Below are 23200 nucleotides of genomic sequence, written 5' to 3'. Positions count from 1 at the left end.
TAGGATCTTTGTGAGTTGCAATCAACTCGACGGCACCTAATAACATACATACGTACACACACACACACACACACACACAAATTACACTTACTCCTGTTCCACTACATACAATTTTGCTCAATCTTATTTCTTGGATACATCTATCTGGGGATTTATCCCAAGGCTTTGTTTATGGTGTTGCTTTTTTTTCAAGTGTTTAGTAACTATTGTTGTTCTCATCTTAGCATGAGCCTAAGAATGTTAGTTGTTTTATTGCAAACAACCTGGAGTAATAATGGGGGAGGACATGCAACTAGGCAGGCCATGCTAGCCCAAAAGCTCTGTGCTTGATCAGAGCATCCACACTCATTGTTCCTGCTTGACCCAGGTTCTCTCTGCTGCCCACTGCATAGCAACCTACACAAAATCCTAAACATCATCAGGAGCTCCATCTTGATCCTTTAAAATCCACCCTTGAGATATCCCTGAAGCCAAATCCACTTTTCGAGGTGGTATTCTCTAGCCTTTGATGAATTCTTCAAAACAGCATCCATTTCTTATTTACCACAGTTATCATTAAATATTTTTATTTATCTTAGTACTAAACTTTTCTGTCATTTCTAGGGATACAGAGAGCTTGAAACATGCTCCAGTGTAGAATTCTGTGAGAGTCAAGTCTACATTTGATTCTTCCTCTTAGGAGAGTGAATGCTCCTTTGAGTGATGCTGGAGTGAAGAGTGGAATAATGGGAAGATGTTTTAATATCCATTCTGGGAAGACATTTATTGTTACAGTATCAGTTTCTGTCTTTCATAAAGATGATGAGACTATCATCTACCCTAAACACGATGCTGCACATGAGGGATAATCTTGTTACTTTTTCTTCAATTTTTATTTATTTCTTTTTGGGTATACTGACAAGAAACACATGAAGAAGTATCCTTCTGGAGTGTGCCTTGGAGAACTATAATTTGGTTAAGAGTTAAGGAAGATCAGTTTAGGAAAATCAATATAAGCTTAATTTTTGCAGCTTACATTACCTATTTTATTGGTGATAAATGAGCTTCTTGTATTTCATCCTGAAATTAGATTAAGTATATTGAGAAGCTAGACAGGCCACATGCAATACAATAGGAGATCAAAACTGTCCCTGATTATTATACTGGAAAAGAATATAACAGCAGGATACTTTTCTAGCCTCTTTCCTAACAACCTTATAGAAAGGTTCAAATATAGTACTATTCTCTAAAATAACACCTAAGGGGATTCTACTCAGGAGTTTTCCTCAGAAGCAAGCAAGTTTTCTGTTTAGAATAGGCTTCTCAGGTGCTTGGATGTTAGGACATTATCGGAGACCTTAAATTTTAATTTTGCAAATTGCTTCATGATGAAAATTGCAGAGTTCTTGAAAGAAGACAGCAGTCTCTCAAGAATTTTCCACAGCTATGTTTGTAAATTCCACGAAGGTAAAGAAACAGCAGGTTTAGATGGTCAAACTTTCTGAAGTACCTACAGAACAAGGGGAATATCTAGAGATCAGAGCTGGCTGCTGATCTAACAGAGGTTACTTATCCAATTCTTGTTCACTACTGAATCAGTTGTGTTGATTAATGCTTTTGATGAATTTTAATTTAGATGTCTTTTCCATAAGAAACCTGTTTATAAACATTAAACGAAAAGGATATGTTAATAAAAATGTCAACAGAATGAATGAAAAATACCCTTCCATATAGATTTGAATGATTGGCAATCTCCAACAAACTGAAAAGCCTTTCCAATCTCAATGGATTCTGGCAGAAGTTCAAAACAATGATTCAAGGTAAACTACACTTCTTCCATACCCCCAAATTTGTGTTGTCATTAGGTGCTATAGAGTTTATTTTTACTTCATGTGACAGAGTAGAACTGCTCATAGGTTTCCAAAGCTGTGATCTTTATGAAAGCAGAGCACCAGATCTTTTTCCAGCTGAGACACTGGGTGGGTATGAATCATCAGCCTTTCAATTAGCAGCCAAACACTTAATCATTATGCAATCAGGACTACTTTACCCAAAAATGTGGGGGTTTAAGTGGTGAAATAAAATAGGTATATATCCTTCTATTTCTGAGACTTCCTCTCACCCTGAATTTCATAAATAAACCACACAACTTCAAACAGCATTAGTTTATTATCTATTCTCTATGTGCTACCTCAAACAATCTATATATATACAAAAATTTGCAGTGTTGAATAAATGCTGATCAGTAAAATGTTACATAGCTGCTAATGGGACCTTTTTTTTTTTTTTTAAGTACAAGAAATCAGTACTAAAATGTTTAATTCTGCTTATGTTCATGTTTATATTTGAAAGATTTTTTTTCAGTATATACACATTTTCAAGTCCAATCCAAAGAAATCGGATATGTATTAACAAAATAATTATGTGAAGAATTTTAGAATTTCATTGATTCAGATGAACTGATATTTGTGTAAATAATTCTGTATGGAATAAAATCTATGATCATATAATTTCTACTGGTTTAAAATTTTAGGGTAAGAAATTTTAAACATAATTACTAAAAATAAGACTGAAGATTTGCTCTACAAAACTTATTAAAATAAAGTCAGTTATCGGTATGGGCCTTCATACAAATAATATAACAGTAAATAAACTAAAAACATCTTTTTTTCCTAAACACATTTAAATTATTACTCTTCTACTAAATCAGAAACTTTATTATTATTACTATAATGAAAATTCTAATGAGTTCTTCCATGTAGAGAAAACTAATGTTCTTTAATTTTATTTATATTTTAGAAAAAATCTTAGGCTATTAATTTAGGTGGAAAACATTCTTGCTATCAGCTTTTCATCTCATATCACATATTATTCCTCTTATTAACTTATAGTCAATTTTATGTGTTGCAAGAACATTAAACATTTTTTTAAGTAACTGAAGTGAAGTAAACTATCAGTGCATGTAACACTTGTTGCATTTGTTAATATTTCAATATAATATTCAGACCATTAATTTAAGGTTAGATCATTAAAAAAATTCAATTGTTCTTTGGGGTTTATTTTCTTTTCCAAAATTATAGTCTGTGTATCTTAGTGAGTAGCTGAAAATAGCTGAAAACTTCACAATTATAACTGTTTTATGTATTCCCTATCAAAGGCAGAATGGGATTATGAAAATTGGTCAAAAATAGTAAAAAAGAATGTAATTTTACAGTAATATTTTTAGATAAACTAAGAATAAATGGAACAATGAGGCTTTGTCTTAAGCTGTCATTCTTTTCTTTAGAGATTTTAACACACACATAGTAAGTGAATTTTATCAAAATACGGCACACATCTTCTACTATATCCATAAAAGTCAATTCCTATGTAAATAGTACTGAAAACCAGCTAAAATGAGTTAAAATTTACAAAGAGTTTTTAAAGGGTTTCAATTGAAATTATTAAAATTATACAGTACAATAAGCAATTGATAACATGTTGAAAGAAGTGCAATATTTGAGTTCACATATTTTAAAAAGTACTGCCTATTTACTCTGAGTAGCAAGAAAGGAATGAATCCAACTCACTTTTGCAAAAATAATATAGGCTGGTATTTTTGCTAGTCCTATAAAAATCTTAATTAAATACAGGTTGACAAAGTGTAACAGTTTAAAAGTTCCCAAATTATATTTCCTAGTCATTAGAAATGAATTGCAACAACCAAATAATTGCTTTAATAAAAAACTCCAGACTAACCTCAACTCAAAACAGTTATTGGTCTTCTATGGCACTTTTTTCTGGTCCAAATAACCATGCATTAATTCTTACCACTGCATGTTACTCAAATTTTATTTGATTACATAGAACAAAAACAAATAAAATTAATGGTTTGGATAAACAACATTAATAAACCTATCATCAAACATCTGTTATAGTAATTAGGAACAAAGGCAGTTGGTAAAACATTATTACACTGATATACTCAGAAACCCTTTAATGACTCTGAAGTGTCGAGTTCACATTTAATGTTACCTGTAGGAACAGCCCTTTATTTGAACAACTTTACATACTGGTAGGCCTCAAGAACCCATCCCTTTGCTCTGTAGCTCTCCACAGCAATTCTCTATCACTATGCCAATTTCACAAACTTGCTTTGGTTTCCTAGCTCCATGCATACTGTTTCCTTTTACTTTACCAAGGCAATGCAAGTCCAAACAAAATCAAGAGGCTCTCCTAACTCTTCTTACATTTTGTGTTACAGGCAACGCATCTTAAAACTGGCCATTTTAGTTTCATTTGATGCTTAAAAATAAAATTATAAATCACATCAAAATGGAGTACTAATTAAAAAACAAATTGCAGTACCACCATTTGCAAAAAAATCAGGGGATTTCCATGGCACAGAAAAATGCATGGACATGCATCTACAGTATAGTTAAAAATTTCCCGTGTCTAAAAAATTAAAAATCGAATCACGAGTAGCAAATGTATAATCAGTGCCTATGACAAAAAACAGATCCTGTAGAGCTCATAATATGCAATTATTGTCTTTTTTTATTTAAAAACACATAACATTTTTTATTGCATTATTCTATTAATAAAAACACACCAACTGATAACTGTTCTTTTCATTCTCTGCTTCCAGATTTTTGTAGGAAATAATGTATTAATCTGGCCTTGGAAAGTGAACCCACCAGCACCACCTTCACGTACTCATTCTTCAAATCAATGTGCACATAGCAAAAGCCAACAATTCAAATCTCTTGCCCACATTAAAAAAAAAAAAGTAGTTTCAGCAGAAAAATATTAATACCAGTTGAATAAAAATAAGGGCATAAAAGCTATGAGATAGATAGCTTTGCCATCTGTCTCTAGGCTACAATCAAGGCTAAATATAGCTTTGCAGAGTTCAGTCATGTGTACAAAATCCAAAAATAAACCTACAATCCATACAAAAACAACACAGGTTTGTTTTGTAGCCTTGATTGCTATGTTTAAAAACCTACCAGAGCTTTATGGTATGAACAAAACAGTCCCCTCTATATTCTGTACAGTGGTTCTTTCCCTCTAACCACAAGTTCCATTATTCCATTAATGTACAAATTCCAACATAGTTTTTTTTAGTTCTTTATATATAAAAATAATCAAAATCTTAAATTCCCCTGCAAGTGTCTTCTAATCAATCTTGCTGTCTTTCCCCATTTTTGTCCACAGTGCTTATGAGGAAACCTCTCGTACAATGAAGAGTTCTACTGTGTTCTGGAAAGTTTTGAGCAAGGACACTGCTTGTCCATGTTCAATATTGATAAAACTGTAGCCATTAGCCTAAAAAAAGAAGAAAAAAATGCATTTAGGAAAAAAATTCATAATAATTTGCTGTGTGCACCTGAATTTCTGTCAGTTGGCTCCCAAACCTGGTAGAAAATAAGACTCACTTTGGAAATCCAAAACAACATATAGACTCCTGGGCCCTATCTAACATCTACGGAAATAAAATCTCTTTTAAGTTTGAGTCCTGTGTTGAAATCTCAGTCAAATTTTTTAAGTAGCAGCCCAATGTTAAGAGTCATTTGCTTAGGTCACAGTGCCAGGCATGGTAGGATGTGTGTGTGTATATGCTCATGTCCAACTGAGTCACCAACTTGCAATGGCCACAGAGGGCAAGGCCTAGCCTTCCCAATGCTTTGGAGCCATTAGATCAAGACCATTACACTTCTCAAAATTAAGGCTAACATTTAGAGGTCTTACTGTGTATTGGGCACAGTTCTAAAAACTTCACATGAATTAAATCCTATAATTCTCACAAATCTCAAAGATTATCATCTTAATTAGAGAAGAGAAAACTGAGGCAAGGGGAGCTATATTAATAGCTTCCCCATAATCACAAAACTGAAACCATAAATTCCCAGATAGTTTAGAAAAATAAAAGTGTACATGAGAGGGAAACAGGGAGAAAAGTGGGAAGAATGCATGCTAAAGACACTGTGACAAAATATAAGCAGTTGGGGACCAAATGAAGTATATATGGGTGTGTGTTGCATATATGTATGCAGTATATATGTGTCTGTGTAAGCTTGAAATTTTAAAGTCAAAAATCTATATACTTTATTTTACAATTGGCCTAACAGTGTAGTTCCTGAGGTCTTAAAAGCTTGATAGTGGTCATCCAAGATAAAAGAATTGCTTTCTATTTGTCTGGAGCTGAAGAAGAAGAATGAGATCCAGGAATCAGAGAGAAAACTGGACTGCAAGGTCTAGTTGCCTCAATGAACTACTGCGTCTTTTGCCATGAGACCAGGATTAACGGTGTCTGGCTACCATTATGGAATGTTTTGATCAAGGACTCAATAGATGAATCCAGATCAAAAGAGGGAAAATGCCGAACAGAAGTTAGTATTTCTCACTGCACCCAGACTTATTGGACTCACTGAGGCTAAGGGAATCCGAGTCTGTCACCCTGAGAAAATTTCTGAACCTTGAATCAAAACTATCCCCTCAAGTCATCTTCAAACTAAACAATTTAGCTTAATCTAGTGAAGAATTTTCACCTTAAGAATCATGCTCTTTTGAAGATTTACCTATATGAAATCAAACTGATAACTGTAACTCTAAAACACAGATGAGTAGTTTATGGAGCAATGAGTCTAAGTCAATGATGGTAAAATAACATGAAGAAAGATAGCAACAACAGTTTTACAATGTGAAGAATGTAACCAATGTTACTGAACTGTGTACATGTAGGAACTACTGAAAGGGTGTATAATCTGCTGTGTATATATTTTTTTTTTTCTCTCTCTCTCTCTCACACACACACCTCCTTTAAAAATGCTGCAGCCAAATTTTAAATTGTCTTGCTTCAAAGTCTGTGCTTTCAGCTATTGATCCCTGATGTCTTTGCCATTTTTTGGTTTGAGGGTTGTTTTTTTAAGATTATTTAATTTCTGAATGTTCAGTAACAACAATGAAGGTATGGGTAGAGAATAAGAGCTGTATTTGTGTCTTAGGCATTGTCTACCTGCTAAGACAGAACTACACAGTTTAGGCAGAATGAGTGGCTGAAAGAACAGAAGAAAGGAAAGGGGTATGGAAAATAAGAAGGGTTTCTTAGATTTCGGAATTCTTTTTTTTCCATTTCTAAGATGATGAGAGTTTTGCCTCCATGGAGTGGTGGTGCTCTGATCGTCCAAATTAGTACAAATTAATACTCAAAACTTAAACTTCAAATATATCAACATGATTTTCCAAGGTACAGGTGGGAAAATTTTAGACTACGAAAGCATTAAGTTAAAGCACTAGAGAGTACAAGAAATGCTACCATTTCTCTCTAGTAAAGTTTAAATATACATTACATAAAATGTCTATTTTCAGTTCTGGCATTTAATAAGTAATTACTCAAGGAGGAGGCAGATCTTGGAAAATGAAAAAGAAAAGAAGATTTTAAAAAAAGATTTTTCTTAATTACCTGAATAATTTTATCACCTGGTTGCAATAATTTTGATGCTGGTCCTTCAGGCTGTACCCTTGTTACAAATATACCCTTTAACAACAACACAAAAGGTAATTACATCACCAGAAACAGTATATATCAGTTAACAGAGAAACAAGGAGCAATCTTTCCTTCACATCATGCAAATGTTTGAATTGTAGTACAAAAGTTTTCTTCCTAGTATTCTATGTGACAATCAGAAGTTAGTTGTATCTTTGGTAATTCTGACTTTAGTACAGGCAGTCCCTGGGTTATGAAGATTTATCAACCACCCCTATTTGCCCTTTAATGTTATGAAAAAGTGCCCTCACTTTGAAATGTCTGAAACAACCTCTCCTTGCAACAGATTCTTCATCACAATCACCTTCACTTGGTGCATGTGCAGCTTTTTCTTGCACTAAAGTAAGGATAATTTAGAAATGTATGCACCTGTTCTAACTTAATTATAAATTCAACTTGAAGACACAGTTAGGATTTGATCTCATTTGCAGCCAAGGGACTGCCTACATATTGATTTCTGTTAAAAGTGATGAATTTACTTCTATAGTTACATGTGGAAAAGCAAAGTAACAAAACAAAAATCACATAAAAATCACATAATTAATAATAATTCAAAATTGTTGGTAAATTTTTTTTCCTTCAAACAATTAACTCAAACTCATCAAATTTCACAAAAAGCTAAATACAGAGGGAAAACAAAGAGATAATGTCTATGTAAATTTACATAAATGATTTGACTGTTTTCAGTTAAAATATAAAACATATTAAACTAGTAAATAAAACTGGGCAAGTATTTCAAGGATATATAAATAAAACTCACATCATCATCAGGTCTGAATGGGTTTCCTCTACCCCCAACACCTCCTGATATGCTAAATCCAAGTTCTGGATCCTTTTCAACCCTCACACGAATCTGAGTTAATATGAAAGTAAAATGAACTATCACTTTAAAAAAAACAAAAAACAACACAGCAACATTCATATTTAAATACTGGCTAATTAAGTCCAAGTAAACATAAATCTGTAAAGATTTATCTAAAATAAGTATTTGGGCAGATAAAGTGAAACTACAACACGGAATATTATGTTAATGAGTTAGTGAGTTAATGGCACAGCTGGGATTATAAAGCATAGCTCCTAACTTTATCTACTGCTTGTTTCATGAGGTTAAGCAATCAATTAAAGTCGAACCTATTATACTTTTTAGACATTATGGATTTTAATGACAGAGTATAAACATAAAACATGCACATTATCAGTTTCTATTTGTGGAACATCTAAATTACACAGTACCTCTCTTTACTGGCTTGTTACGTAAGAAATTTAAGAGATCCTTGGGTGGTTTTTATATATAATCTATCATTTTCCTGAACCTGATTATATTCTTCAAAGGAACTGGGAATTTTAGATCTGATATAATTTTTATAGCACAGCTAGGAAAATGATGCAAGAACTAAAAACTGTTTCAGACCACTCTTTCTCCCCAAAGACGTAACCAAAATTAGTATTTTTTTCTGTGAGTTTCTAATAACATTGGTCATTTTTCAATAAACTATCACACTATATGAATACATGACTAACAACTTTGAGTAATTTTTATATTTAATTCCCTAAGTGGTTTGGAGATTATAATCAAAGTTCAAAATCTGAGGAATCAACATTTTAGAGACAAATAACAACAAACCAAATGGGAAGGTTTGAGAACTAGAAGTAGTTTGGGAAAATAACTGCATTAGAAGAAAAAAAAGTCATGCCAAAAACATAAAAGGAAGGGATCACAGAGGCAAGTTAAATTACAAAGTTTTATATCTGAAAAACTTATTATATAAAACTTCAAACAAAATGGTAAAAATATGTTCATTAAAGTGCTTTATGGATTTATTGCCAATAATTAAATAACCTATAAAATAAAATTAAAAGCTTAGTCTCATATTTAAAATATTCTTGATTATTCTTACCTCTTGCTTTGCCAGTTCATGACCTTGTCTAGGAGAACAATGGGGCTGTGTGTATGGAGGCGGGTGGGCCACTTTCAGCATCAAGTAATCAATTAGTTGTTCTCTAGAGGGATGCCTTGCCACAGATGCCTGAGGAGGGGGGTGATGTATTTGACTATAATTTGCCTGAGGCCTGAGAGGCTGACCCATCTGTCCATTACTCAAAGGCATCTAAGAAAAACATGAAGTGTCTTAAAATGACCAGTAATAATGTTCTATTACAAATATTTGGATTTTCTTCCTGAAGCATTACAAAAGCACTAGAATTTAGCATTCTAAATCACACAATACCATCCCATTTATACTATCATTTCAGCTTTGAAAATTATACTTTAAAAGAAAAAAGCTAATATTGTCTTAATTTTAAACTTGCTGGAGTATTTGCTAATAATTTACTCTTTTCAAGCTTTCAAATGAAAGTAAATCTCATGTTCATTTTAAATGATCCATTTTGTTATATATAAAGGTACTTATTTTTCTTACACTAAGCTTTAAAAGGGAAAATATTTTTCACCAGTATGCTAGAACTTTACATAAATTCAATTAGAAGGGTATCTTTTCCCAATACAATCACACACACACACACAAACATAAAAAGTCCGTATGCTGATGCATCTAGAACAAAAGTAACTAATTTTGTCTCAGAATTTTTTTCTAATCAATGAGTATATTTTTCTACCTTTTTCCTTCTTTCCAGAATTAGCAAGCAACCAATTCAGCTAACTATGTAGTAGTAAATTAATTTCTCATATATATGAATTAACAATTTTTAACTCTCTAAATATTAATTTCATAGACTATTAACCACACATATTAAACTCTGACATTCTATGTTAGTCTTCACAAGCTAAACAAAAACTTGAGATGATTATTTTGTTGTTAAGAAATATCTTTGTTGTAAGGACTCCCAGTTTTAAGACACTGAACCTGAGTTTTAGACTTAAGCTGTGAGGCTAAGAGTTTATTTTGTCAGTGTGAGGAACCTATCTGAAAAAAATGAAAGGTTACAATCTTATTATATTTGCATATAAATATATTTTATATAGACTACTTACTGATTATTAATAAAAAGAGTATGTCCACATGGAAATTATACAAAAAATTGTGAGGGAGATATGTGAATCATTTTCCTAAAATTATTAAAAATTAGAAAAGGGAGAAAGATTACAGCAACAGTCAAAACTTCTTATATGAATCCTGCTGAAAAGTACAAAGTAGTCCAGCTTTGGTGAAACAGACTTTCTACTTTTTTTAAAAAAAGGGCTCTTTTTCATTGAGTTATATAAGAATGCAATTAATTCTGAAATCTGGGAACATACATATGCATTTTTACTCTGTAACAAATTTGTATGGATGGAGAAAATGAAAATTATAGATGCTATATTATCCCTGTATCTTTGAAAAAGCATTGTAGTTGGTTACTTGGACCACCGCAGATTTAAACAATTTATCTGCTTAGGAGTAAATAATTGGCTGGGCCTGTTAACTTTATCACTATGTACAATTTTGTAGACAGCACTTGCTTTTTCCTAAGAAAAATTTGCTACTCAAAAATTACTCCTGACCTAGTCTTAAGACTCCCCTGACACATGGATATCTGATCTTGTCTGACATTTTACATCAATGTAAATATACACATGGGCTATATTAAGATTCGCAGATGGCTCAGAAAAAGAAATGGCATAAAATAAATTCAATAACCTAAACCAAAAAATGTGTATTAGACAGAAAAGAAACCGGATGACAGTGCTCAATTAAAAATGGGGGGGAAGTGATATAAATAGATATGTATGAACTCATAAATTAGAGGGCTGGTGCCTACTCTCAAGAATAATGTGGAAGTTTTATATGATAAATAATCCTGCTTCATTTGTTTATACTAGGGGCACAGGATTAGTTAAGAAAAAGAGGAAGAACAGCTGAGGGAGGACAGTAGAGAATGATCTATCTGGGACTGGGGAGAGAAAAGTAAAACTTCATCTCTACATGAATGAAGCTCTTCAGGTATGTATTTCAAGGTGATTTAGAATTACATGTGAAGTATTTTTAAATGTCTTTAAAAACAGTAAAGGAGCTATGTTGGTGCAGTGGTTAAGTGCTGAGCTGTTAACTGAAAAAGGTTTATGGAAAAAAAAAGGTTTATGGTTCGACCCCAACTGCAGCTCCATGGGAGAAAGATGTGGCAATTTGCTTCTGTAAAGATTTACAACCTTGTAAACCCTATTGGGCAGTTCTACTCTGTCCTATAGGGTCTCTATGAGTTACAATCAACTTGACGGCAAAAGGTTTTTGGTTTCAATAATAGTAAACTACAAGACAAAGAACTTAAGACAGGTATAGTCTCAAATCTCCAATTACATTTACTCAGAGATGCCAAAAAGCCCCTAATTTAAATAAGTCCGTGGTACTACAGAACTCCAAATACAACAATAAAGTGATTCCCTAGTGTGGAAAAAAATCATGGAATAAACTATTCATGTTTTACTAACTATTTTTTAAAAAATGAGGAAAGCCCCCCAAAAAGTAATTTTTGGTGTTAAAATGTATGTGATATTTCTAGTTCAAAACCACACAAGATAATAAGCTCACAGGTACGACATCATTTATTTCCTGAGCACCTACTTTCATCAAGCTGTCTGGAGGAACATCTTTGTGACTAAGTGTAGCAGATGAGTAGTTCTGCTGTTCTGAAATGAATACATCATCTTGACAAGGATCTCCTGGACTGGATGTCTGGGGATTCTTCAAATAAAAAGTAAACAAATAACGCTCTTTAAGATGGGAAAACAAAATGATGATGACACTTGAAGGAAGTTTAGGAAAAAATATTGCTAGGTAGTGGAAAAGATGAAGACCCAAATCAACCATTACCATGATCTCTGTCATCAATATGAGTATCTTTAGCTTTCTTCCAAAGCTATGAAGCAAAATGCTTTTGTAATGCAAGAAAAGTTTATATAGACATATACTATTATCCTATTTTTTTATACTACATTCTTCTACATGCTTTTCTTTTTAATTTTATTTACAGTAATATCTAGCTTTAACTAATAAATTTAGTTATTAGAATAAAGAGCCTCAAATTACAAAAGCAACTAAAATATACTACAGTATATTTTATTTAAAAAGTTATTGGCAAAATATTTAATTGCTGTTCTTTAAATAGCACAATGCCACACAGCCATTTTTTTTAAATGATAAGCAGCTCCAATTAGTTTAAAGTTTACAAAATCTGTTTTAACTTAATCCTATCCCAATATTTTTGAAAAGAACCAGTCTGATGAAATGCTTTTAAAATTAACTATATTTTAAAAATGTCTTTTAATAATTAATTGAACCAGTAAAATACTTTTAATGATCTCTTTATACATATATATAGTTTACCTCATTGATAGTGTTGGGAAAATAGACCCAACACCTCATTATTCTGAACATCTTATAAATACACTAGGGACAAGACATCTATGTTTAGTTAGTTGCTACCTGAAAGCATGGCTTAGCATTTTTTTGGTAGTTTAATGTAATTTTGTATATTTCTGCAATGAATATTTCATTTTGCCTCTCTTTTATTGCATTAATCATTCAGAATATATAATAATCAACTAATTCACAGACTAAACTTTAACCTCAAGCTTGAGTGTACAACTATGTTTATCTAGTCTTTAAAAGAACACACATATAATTAATTAAAAAGTAAAATTAAATGGGACCAAAGACCCTAAATTTAAGAAAAGCAAGCAAAAAATGTTACCGTGTAAGAATTTTGGGGAAAGAATAATTGTCCCAGTTGACTGTGAATGCTAAGGATTACTCCTGAGTTAACAGAAGTCACTGGTTTTTACCTTGTGTCTTCTGTTGGTGTAAGTTGGTCAGCCCTATCGATAGTTACCCTACTCTCATTCTCTTTCAAACTGGGAAGTTTCAAAATGATTGCTGCCACTTTAACACAGCATAGAAATCAAGCAGTGGTAGGTGACAGAGGATAGGGCAAGACTAGCTGAGGTTCAGCCAGAGAAAAGTAAATCCAGCAGACTGCTCTTACTCTAGAACAAAATAAAGCAAAACTAGAGTTGTATTTTAAAAAGCAGGGATAGAGGCTCAAGAAAAGGTGAAGGACCCAGAAGTAAACAAAGAGTCAATATGGCAATAAAACTATAGGGAGGGGATTGAACAAGATTATAAAGGGAGAAAGACAGAAGGACAGGGCAGGACAAAATTTTGTTTAGAGGTCATGCTACTACTTGAAGTTGTTATGGAAAGAAAATCCTACAACAGAGCCATGTCAGAGTTGCTCTGTTCTTTCTCCTTCTCTGTCATTCTTATCCCCAATCTTTACCTTCCATAAAAGGAAAGCAAACAAACTTTTCTTCTTCACCATCAACTGGATTGCCACCACTAATCATACAACTACTGCTAAGGACAAAGGTAAAATGTATGTAAAGAAGAATTTTGGTTTTGCCTTATTACAATTTCTTCAGCCTTATATGAAATCATTCTCAGTGAATTTTGATTAAACTAACTTCCAGAAAGTGCTTTTTTATTAGCTAATATGCAATCATCTGAGTAAAAATTATTTCTCCCCCAAATCCCATTACGGATTACATAAGGCATAAACCTTAAAACCTCCTGCTATGGAGAACAATTCACTGATTTTAATATTAACAGAAAAACATTTTAAAGAATAATTAAAACAAATCTCTCAGTTATTTCTGTTGCTTCTTTTTGCATCCTTAGTTCATGATCAAAGAAATATTTTAAAATTTTATAAATAAGCCATGTAAGAAGTATGAGGAAATCAAGAGCTCTAATTCACAGTGAAAAGCTGTCTTCTAGAAGTGTTAAACCATTTAAAAAAAAAAAAAAAAAATATATATATATATATATATTTATCTCTTCTATGAACTAAGAGTACTGGTCTACTGTATACTGTAGGTACTCACTCGAAGAATGTGCCCACCAGAACCTCTTCCATCTGCAGTACTCAAGGCAAGACTGCCCTGGCTGCCATGTAGATCCCTAGAGCTGCCATAGTGAAAGCTGCTTACAGCAGTGAAATTGGAATTAAAGGACCTTGACAGCATGTTCTGAATAAAGAGGGGATAGATTTAACAGAGATTAGTGTAGCATGCAAAATTCACAAGACAGGTTGTTACGTAGACTCATTTACAAGTAACCCCAATATCATGCAGAAATATCATGCAACAATCAATTTTCAGTGCCCCACCGAAATTGGCACCATTTATCATATATTCATATGACAACTTACACAAAAACACATAAATTACATGTAAATACAACTATTCACATGTTTGGACACCAAGGAAGAAAATACAAACACATAGCTGCTTTTAAAAGCAATTTATGTCATACTCAGAAGATGTATGTCTATCTATATAAAGTCACACATGGAGGATACACTAATGTCTCTATATAAAGGCAAATTTTACCAACAACCAGTAGTTTCCTGAATAAAAATGAATTTCTGTAGAGTCCACTTTATTTTATAGAGATTACATCTATTCCTTACTATCTCCTTATTCAAAGTTTCACATTTATGAAAACAGTAAAAAATCTTGCACATTAACAACATATGTCTGGTACTAATGAAGGAGGTGAGAGTAACACCAGCTGGGCTACGATTCTTTGTGATTTGGCAGATCTGTAATGATGCAGTCATTCTCCATTTTTGCATTTCTGTATGATGGCCTCATCTTTGGAACTTAATCATGTAGGTAAGTGAGGACTGGGTGTAATACTATCTTATTATTAAATAAACTGATGTTTTAAACAAATACCAAACCAAAACCTTAATGCCACTGAGTCAATTCTGACTCACAGCGACCACCATTAGGTTTCCAAGGCTGTAAATTCTTACGGAAGCAGACTGCCTCATTTTTCTTTTGATGAGCTGCTGGTGGATTTTAAACACTGGTCTTTGGATTAGCAGCCAACTGCCTTATCCACTACACTACCAGAGATCCTTTTTAAACATATACACTATAGCACAAAATATATTTGTGAAAAACACCTGGCTTTTGGGCACTGCAATTTTTTCTTACAAAAAATATCTTCCACTAGAAAAAAACATCTTAAAGTTTAACATACACACAGTTTTAGGACATAACTAAAATATGGCTCCCCCTGCACTATACTGTAGAGGGGAGGAGAACATACATATGTAAGAATTCTTTCCTTTTCAAAAAATCAAATATTAAAGGATACCACACTCACTGTCATGTAGTCGATTCCAACTCATTGTGATCCCCACTGGTTTCCAAGGTGGTAAATCTTTACAGAAGTGGACTGTCCCATTTTCCTTATGTGGAGTGGCTGGTGAGTTTGAACTGCCAACATTCTGGTTAGTAGTGAAATAAATACCTTAGGCACTGCGCCACCAGAGCTCCATACCATATTTTAGAAATTAATGCTATTTTAGATCACCTCATATGCATGTGAAAGTTGGACAACAAATAAGGAAGACCAAAGAAGAGTTGATGCTTGTGAATTGTGGTGTTGAAGAAGAATACTGAAAGTACTATGGACTGCCAGAAGAACTAACAAATCTGTCCTTGAAGAAGTACAGCCAGAATGCTCCTTGGAAGGAAGAATGGACAGACTCGTCTGCCCTACTTTGATCATGTTGTCAGAAGAGACCATTCCCTGGAAAAGAATATCATGCTTGGTAAAGAGAAGAGTCAACAAAAAAGGGGAAGGCCCTCAACAAGATGGATTGACAGACAGAGTAGCTGTAATGATGGGCTCAGGTACAGCAAGGATTGTGAGGCTGGCACAGGACCAGGCAGTGTTTCATTCTATTGTACACAGGGTCACTATAAGTCATTGTAGACTCGATGGCACCTAACAACTGAAAATAATATAATAGCTCTCTGTGAGAGTCAAAAAACATGATGTTGATTATATCTGACTTGAATTTAGAGACCATCTGAAGAACAGATTTGACACTGTGAACACCAATGGCTAAAGATCAGACAAGTTTTAGGACATCAAGAACATCATACATTAAGAAAGCAAATGGTCATTAAACAGAAACAAATAAAAGACCAAAACAGATGTCAGAAGAGACTCTGAAGCTTGTTCTTGAATGGAGAGTAGCTAAAGTGAATGGAAGAAGTGACATAAGAAAAGAGCTGAAAAGATATCAAAGAGCACCTCCAGAAGACAAAGTAAAGTACTATAATGAAATATGCAAAGACCTGGAGTTAGAAATCCAAAAAGGAAGAATACACTCAGCATTTCTCTAGCTGAAAGAACTGAAGAAAAAATTCAAGTCTCAAGTTGCAATAATGAAGGATTCTATCTGCAAAATACTGAATAATTCAGGAAGCATCAAAAGAAGATGGAAGGAATATACAGAGTCACTCTATCAAAAAGAACTGGGTTGATGTTCAACTATTTCAGTAAGTTTCACATGATCAAAAATTAATGGTATTGAAGGAAGAAGTCCAAGCTACACTGAAAGCACTGGCATAAAACAAGGCTCTGGGGATAGACAGAATACCCAATGAGATGTTTCAACAAATGGAAGTAGTACTGGAGATGTTTATTTGTTTATGCCAAGAAATCTAGAACACAGCTATCTGACCAATGGAGTGGAAGAAATTGGTTTCTGTGCCCATTTCAAAGAAAAGTGATCCAAAACAAAGTAGAAATTACTGAACAGTGTCATTAATATCACACCCAACTAAAATCTTACTGAAGATAATTTAAAAATGTTTGTAACTTCCGGTAAGATGAAGGAATAGGCACAGACCCTCTTCAACAAAGAAAAGAAAAACCAATTGACAGAGATACAGAAGATAATCCTGGAGCCCTGAGCTTCGAAAAAGTATACAGAAGCAGATTAGGCACCAACTAGTGCAAGAATCTGAATGAAAACAGTGAGTATGGAAATGGATGGAGCTGAGGACTATCAGCTACTCTGACAACACCAACAGCCTGGATATTTCCCAGTGGTGTTGGGACCTGAGAATTGACCTAAAGATATAGGGTATAGGGATGACTGTGCTGGTGGCCAATGACTAGGAAGAGAAAGAGCAAAAAGGGAGACAACTTGAGTTGTGGCGTTGGGATGTCTGGAGGGTGCAACCATTTTGATAGCAGTGACAAGTAGTGGTCATTTTGGATATTTGGAATCTCATTTGGATTCCAGGGACTTAAAAGAATAGGCTCCACTTGCCAAGGACAGAAGGGGCACAGGTGAGGCTGACACAAGAAAGGAGACAGATGGTGAGTATATAAGTGCTGCCAACTAGTGAATAGAGGAGCACAGTAACTGCTTACTTAGATAACATCCAAACATAACAAAGAAAATGAAAATCTTGGGCAAATCACTCCAACATACAATCACCAATTAAATATAAACACAAAAAAGTCACAATGTCTCGAAGACAACAGTGCATCACAGTCCATACAAGGAAACAAGATAAAGCAGGAGAAACAAGGGATCAAGATACAAATCCAGAAAACACATCCCTGAGGAAGCAGCAGCATTGGAACTCCACGATAAGGAATTCGAAAGAATTATATTAATGTGTCTTCAATGAATTAAGAGACAGATCAAGGAAAACACTGACAAAATTGAGGAAAACACGGAGAAAACCCTAGAATGACTGTGAAAGACAATTCAAGAACAAAATGACAAAATAAATGAAACATCAGAAATGACACAAAATCTACAGATAGAAATCCAGAAGGTTAATACTAAATTTTCAGAAATAGATAACACACTGATTGGGCAAAGGACTAGAATTGAATCAATGGAAGTCAGACTGAGGACAAATACCTGAATACTTCTTTGGAAAGGGATCAATCTGAAAAAAAAATCAAAACAAAATGAAGAAAGCTAAGGTTCATGTGGGATTCTATCAAAAGGAATAACCTACATGTAACTGAAATTCCAGAAAAGGAAGAGAGAAATAAAACCACAGAAAAAATTGTCTAAAATTTGTTGGAAGAGAATTTCCCTGGTATAATGAAAGATGAGAATGTATCCATTCAAGAACTCCAATTAACTCCAAACAGGACAGACCCCAAAAGAAAATCACCAAGACATGTATCATCTAACTTACCAAAACTAAAGACAAAGAATGAATCCTGGAAGCAGCACGGGAAAAACGAATAGTTACCTACAGGGGGCAACCAATAACACTAAATTCGGATTTCTTGGCAGAAACCGTGCAGGTGAGAAGACAATGTGATGGGATATATAAAACCCTGAAAGAAAAAAATTCCAACCAAGAATTACACACAGAGTCAAAATATTTGACTGTCTGTCAAATATGATGGTGATATTTGGACACTTCAAGATAAGCAGAAATTAAGGACATTTGTTGAAACTACACCAATATTACCAGAGATGCTAAAGGGAATCTGTTGGACAGAGAACTAACAACTACCAACCATTAATACATATGATGACATAACCCAGAAACCAACCCAGTTAGAGAAGTATCCAAAGTAAATAAGCCTAAAGATTGTAAACAGGGAACCAGAGACATCAATTGACAAATGAGGACAACTAAAAACCAAAAAGAGGGAAAAAAATGTGAAGTTACAGAACTTCTAAATGGTAGGGAAGTCAAGATAACTGGAAGATAAGAATGGACTGTACTAAAACTTGGAAAAAAAGAAAATTATAAATCATAGCGTAATCTCAAAGAAAAATGATGTATCTTCACATCAAAATAAAAATGAGGACAGGAACAAATATTTAACAAATACTAAAACAATAGCACCGAAGTAAGTGATAACATGATTCATAAATAAAATGAGCTCAGGACACAAAATAATACGGAACAAAGAAATCAGCATCACCACGAAAAAGTACTTAACAAAATGACAGCAAAAAATTCATACTTGTTGATAATTACACTGAATGTCAATGGATTAAATGCACCATTCAAGAGATAGAGAGTTGCAGACTGGTTAAGAAAACTTAACCTTTCAATATGCCATCTACAGGAGACACACCTTAAGAGAATAAAAGGTTGGAAAAAGATATATTGAGCAAATGGCAACCATAAAAGAGCAGGTGTGGCAATATTAATTTCTGATCAAACTGACTTTACGACCAAAAAACCACTATAAGAGACAAGGAAGGACATTATATAATGATAAAAGGATCAACTGAACAAGAGGACATAACAATAGTATCTATGCACCCAATGAAAGAACTCCAAAATACATAAACCAGACTCCAACAGAACTCCAACAGAAAAAACCAATAGAGGACTCCACAGTCATAGTAGGAGACTTTAATACACCACTTTCATCACAGATAAAACTGGAAAGAAACTCAACAAAGACACAGAAGAACTAAACGATACAATCCACCAACTTGACCTTATAGACATCCGCAAAGCACTTCACCCAACAACAGCACAATATACATTCTTTTCCAGTGCACATGAAACATTCTCCAGGACAGACCACATGTTAAGCCACAAAGCAAGCCTCAGTAAATTTAAAAGCACTGAAATAACTGCAAAACATCTTCTCAGATCCCAATGCTGTAAAATTAGAAATCAACAACAGGAAGATCAATGGAAAAAGAGTAAACACATGGAAACAGAACAACACCTTCCTTAAGAATGACTGGGTAACAGAACAAAAAATGAAATTAAAATATTCCTTGAATCAAGCAAGAAGAAAACACAACGTACCAAAATCTTTGGGATATAGCAAAAGCAGCAATCAGAGGCCAATTTATAGCAATAAATGCATATATCAAAAAGAAGAGTCAAAATCAACACCTTATCCCAACATTTCCAACAATTAGAAAAAGAACACCAAAAAAAAAGGTCTACAGTCACCAGAAGAAAAGAAATAATAAACATTCAAGCAGAAATAAATGAAACAGAAAATAGAAAGACTACAGAAAAAAATCAACAAGACTAGAAGTTGGTTCTTTGAAAAGATTAATAAAATTGACAAACCACTGGCAAATTTAACAAAGGAAAAAGGGGAGAGAATACAAATAACATGAATAAGAAATGAACTGGGTGACACCACAAAAGAACACAAATTATTGTTGTTATCGTTAGGTGCCATCAAGCTGTCTCTGACTCATAGCAACCCTACACACAGTGGAACAAAACACTGCCTGGTCTCGCGCCAGCTCCATGATCCTTGCTATACTTGAGCCGACTGATGCAGCCACTGTGTCAATCCATTTTATTGAGGGCCTCCCCCTCCTTTGCCAACCTTCCACCTTACCAAGCATGACATCCCTCTCCAGGGAATGGTCCCTTCTGACAACATGACCAAAGTAGGTGAGACAAAGTCTGGCCGTTCTCACTTCCTAGGAGCATTTCGGCTGCACTTCCTCCAAGACAGATTTGTTAAGTTCTTCTAGCAGTCCATGGTACTTTCAACATTCTCTGCCAGCACCACAACTCAAAAGCATCAACTCATCTCCAGTCTTCCTTATTCATTGTCCAGCTCTAATATGTAGCTGAGGCGACTGAAAATACCATGGCTTGTGTCAGGCGCACTTTAGTTCTCAAGGAGATATCTTTGCTCTTCAGCACTTGAAAGAGGTCCGTTGCCGCTGGTTTGCCCAGTGCTATCTGTCACCTGATGTCTTGACTGCTGCTTCCATTGGCATCGATTGTAGAATCAAGCAATGTGATGTCCTTGACAACTTCAATCTTTTCATTTGTCGTGATGCTGCTTATAGGTCCAGTTGTGAAGATTTTTGTTTTCTTTATATTGAGATGTAATCCATATTGCAGACTATAGTCTTCAATATTTTTAAGTGCCTCAAGTCATTCTCATTTTCACCAAGCAAAGTTGTGTCATCAGCATATCTCAGGTTGTTAATGATTCTTCCTCCAATCCTGATGCCACGTTCTTCTTCATATAGTCCAGCTTCTCGGATTATTTGTTCAGCATATAGATTGAATAAGTATGGTGAAAGGATACTACCCTGACACACTCCCTTCTTGATTTTAAACCATGCAGTGTCCCCTTGTTCTGTTCAAACAACAGCCTCCTGATCTCTGTACAGGTTCCTCTTGAGTACAATTAAGTGTTCTGGAAGTCCCATTCTTGTCAATGTTATCCACAATTTGTTATGATCCACACAATCAAATGCTTTTGCATAGTCAATAAAACACAAGTAAACAGCATTTTGGTATTCTCTGCTTTGAGACAAAATCCATCTGACATCAGCAATGACATCCCTTGTTCCACGTCCTCGTCTGAATCCAGCTTGCATTTCTGGAAGTTCTCTGTTAATATACTGCTGCAACCATTTTTTGAATTATCTTCAATAAGATTTTACTTGCATGCAATATTAATAGTATTGCTTGATAATTTCCACATTCTGTGGGATCATTTCTTTGGAATGGGTACAAGTATGGATCCTTCCAGTCAGTTGGCCAGGAAGCTGTCTTCCAAATCCTTTGGCATAGCTGAGTGAGTGCCTCCAGCAGGGCATCCGGGTATTCCATCAATTTCTGGAGCCTCATTCTTTGCCTATTTCTTCAGTGCAGCTTTGACTTCTTTCTTCAGTACCATTGGTTCTTGATCATATACCACTTCCAGAAATGGATGAAGATCAATCAGTTCTTTTTGATACAGTGACTCTGTTTATTCCTTCCATCTTCATTTGATGCTTCCTGCATCGTTCAATATTTTGAACATAGAATCTTTCAATATTGCAACTTGAGGCTTAAATTTCTTCCTCAGTTCTTTCAGCTTGAGAAATCCCAGGAGTGTTCTTCCCTTTTGATTTTCTAACTCCAGGTCTTTGCACATTTCATTTTAGTAATTCACTTTGCTCGAGATACTCTTTGAAATCTGTTCAGCTCTGTTATCTTGTCATTTCTTCCATTTACTTTAGCTACTCTCCACTGAAGGGCACGTTTCAGAGTCTCTTCTGACATCCATTTTGGTCTTTTCTTCCTTCCCTGTCTTCTAATGACCTCTTGCTTTCTTCATGGATGATGTTCTTGATGTCATCCCACAATTCTTCTGGTTTTCTCTCATTGTTGTTCAAAGCATCAAATGTATTCTTTAGATGGTCTCTAAATTCAGGAGGGATATATTCAAGGTCCTATTTTGGCTCTCATGGACTTATTTTAATTGTCTTCAACTTCAGCTTGGACTTTCATATGAGCAGTTGATGGTTTGCTCCACAATCATATCTTGGCTTTATTTTGGCTGAAGATAACTGAGCTTTTTCCAGTGATAATTAACATTTCTTGATTGCATGTTTGGTCAATTTCAGACTCCTTAAGTTGAGAAAAATCTTCAATTTCCTCATCTTTCGCTTTGGTGGTTGTTGTGTAAATTTGAATAGTAGTAGTGTTAACTGGTCTTCTTTGTAGGTATATGGATATTATCCTATCACTGACAGCATTGTACTTCAGGACAAATCTTGAGACATCCTTGTGATGATGAATGCCATGCCATTCCTCTTCAAATTGTCATTCCTGGCATAGCATATTATATGGTTGTCTGATTCAAATTGGCCAAACTGGTCTATTTTAGCTCACTAATACCCAGGATATCAATCTTTACGTGTTCCATTTCATTTTTGACAACTTCCAATTTTCCTAGATTCATACTTCGTACATTCCATGTTCTGCTTATTAATGTAATGTAATGGAGCTCTGGTAGCATAGTGGCTAAAAGCACTTGACTGCTATCCAGAGGGCTGGCGGTTCAAACCCACCAGCCACTCCTCGGAAGGAAGGTTGGGCAATCCTACTTCCGTAGTTATACTGCCTCG

At 34.4% G+C, this 23200-nt stretch overlaps 1 protein-coding gene across 1 annotated transcript in view; it reads right to left on the bottom strand.

Moving 5' to 3' along the window:
* Positions 1 to 5178: 5178 nt before the first annotated feature.
* The window catches only part of ERBIN (erbb2 interacting protein), a 122426-nt gene continuing 104404 nt past the window's right edge, over positions 5179 to 23200 (bottom strand). Inside the window, exons 20-25 of the mRNA XM_042782537.1 lie at positions 14385 to 14528; positions 12067 to 12186; positions 9406 to 9615; positions 8268 to 8360; positions 7424 to 7498; positions 5179 to 5286 (exon numbers count right to left, since the gene is read on the bottom strand). Of these exons, the coding sequence (XP_042638471.1) occupies positions 5179 to 5286; positions 7424 to 7498; positions 8268 to 8360; positions 9406 to 9615; positions 12067 to 12186; positions 14385 to 14528 (750 nt within the window). The remainder of the gene's footprint in view (positions 5287 to 7423; positions 7499 to 8267; positions 8361 to 9405; positions 9616 to 12066; positions 12187 to 14384; positions 14529 to 23200) is intronic.

The sequence above is a fragment of the Orycteropus afer genome, unplaced genomic scaffold, assembly GCF_000298275.1.
Source record: "Orycteropus afer afer isolate SDZICR_OR568_19922 unplaced genomic scaffold, OryAfe1.0 scaffold00362, whole genome shotgun sequence".
In the NCBI taxonomy this organism is placed as follows: Eukaryota; Metazoa; Chordata; class Mammalia; order Tubulidentata; family Orycteropodidae; genus Orycteropus; species Orycteropus afer.
This window is presented reverse-complemented; position numbering and strand designations above follow the sequence as displayed.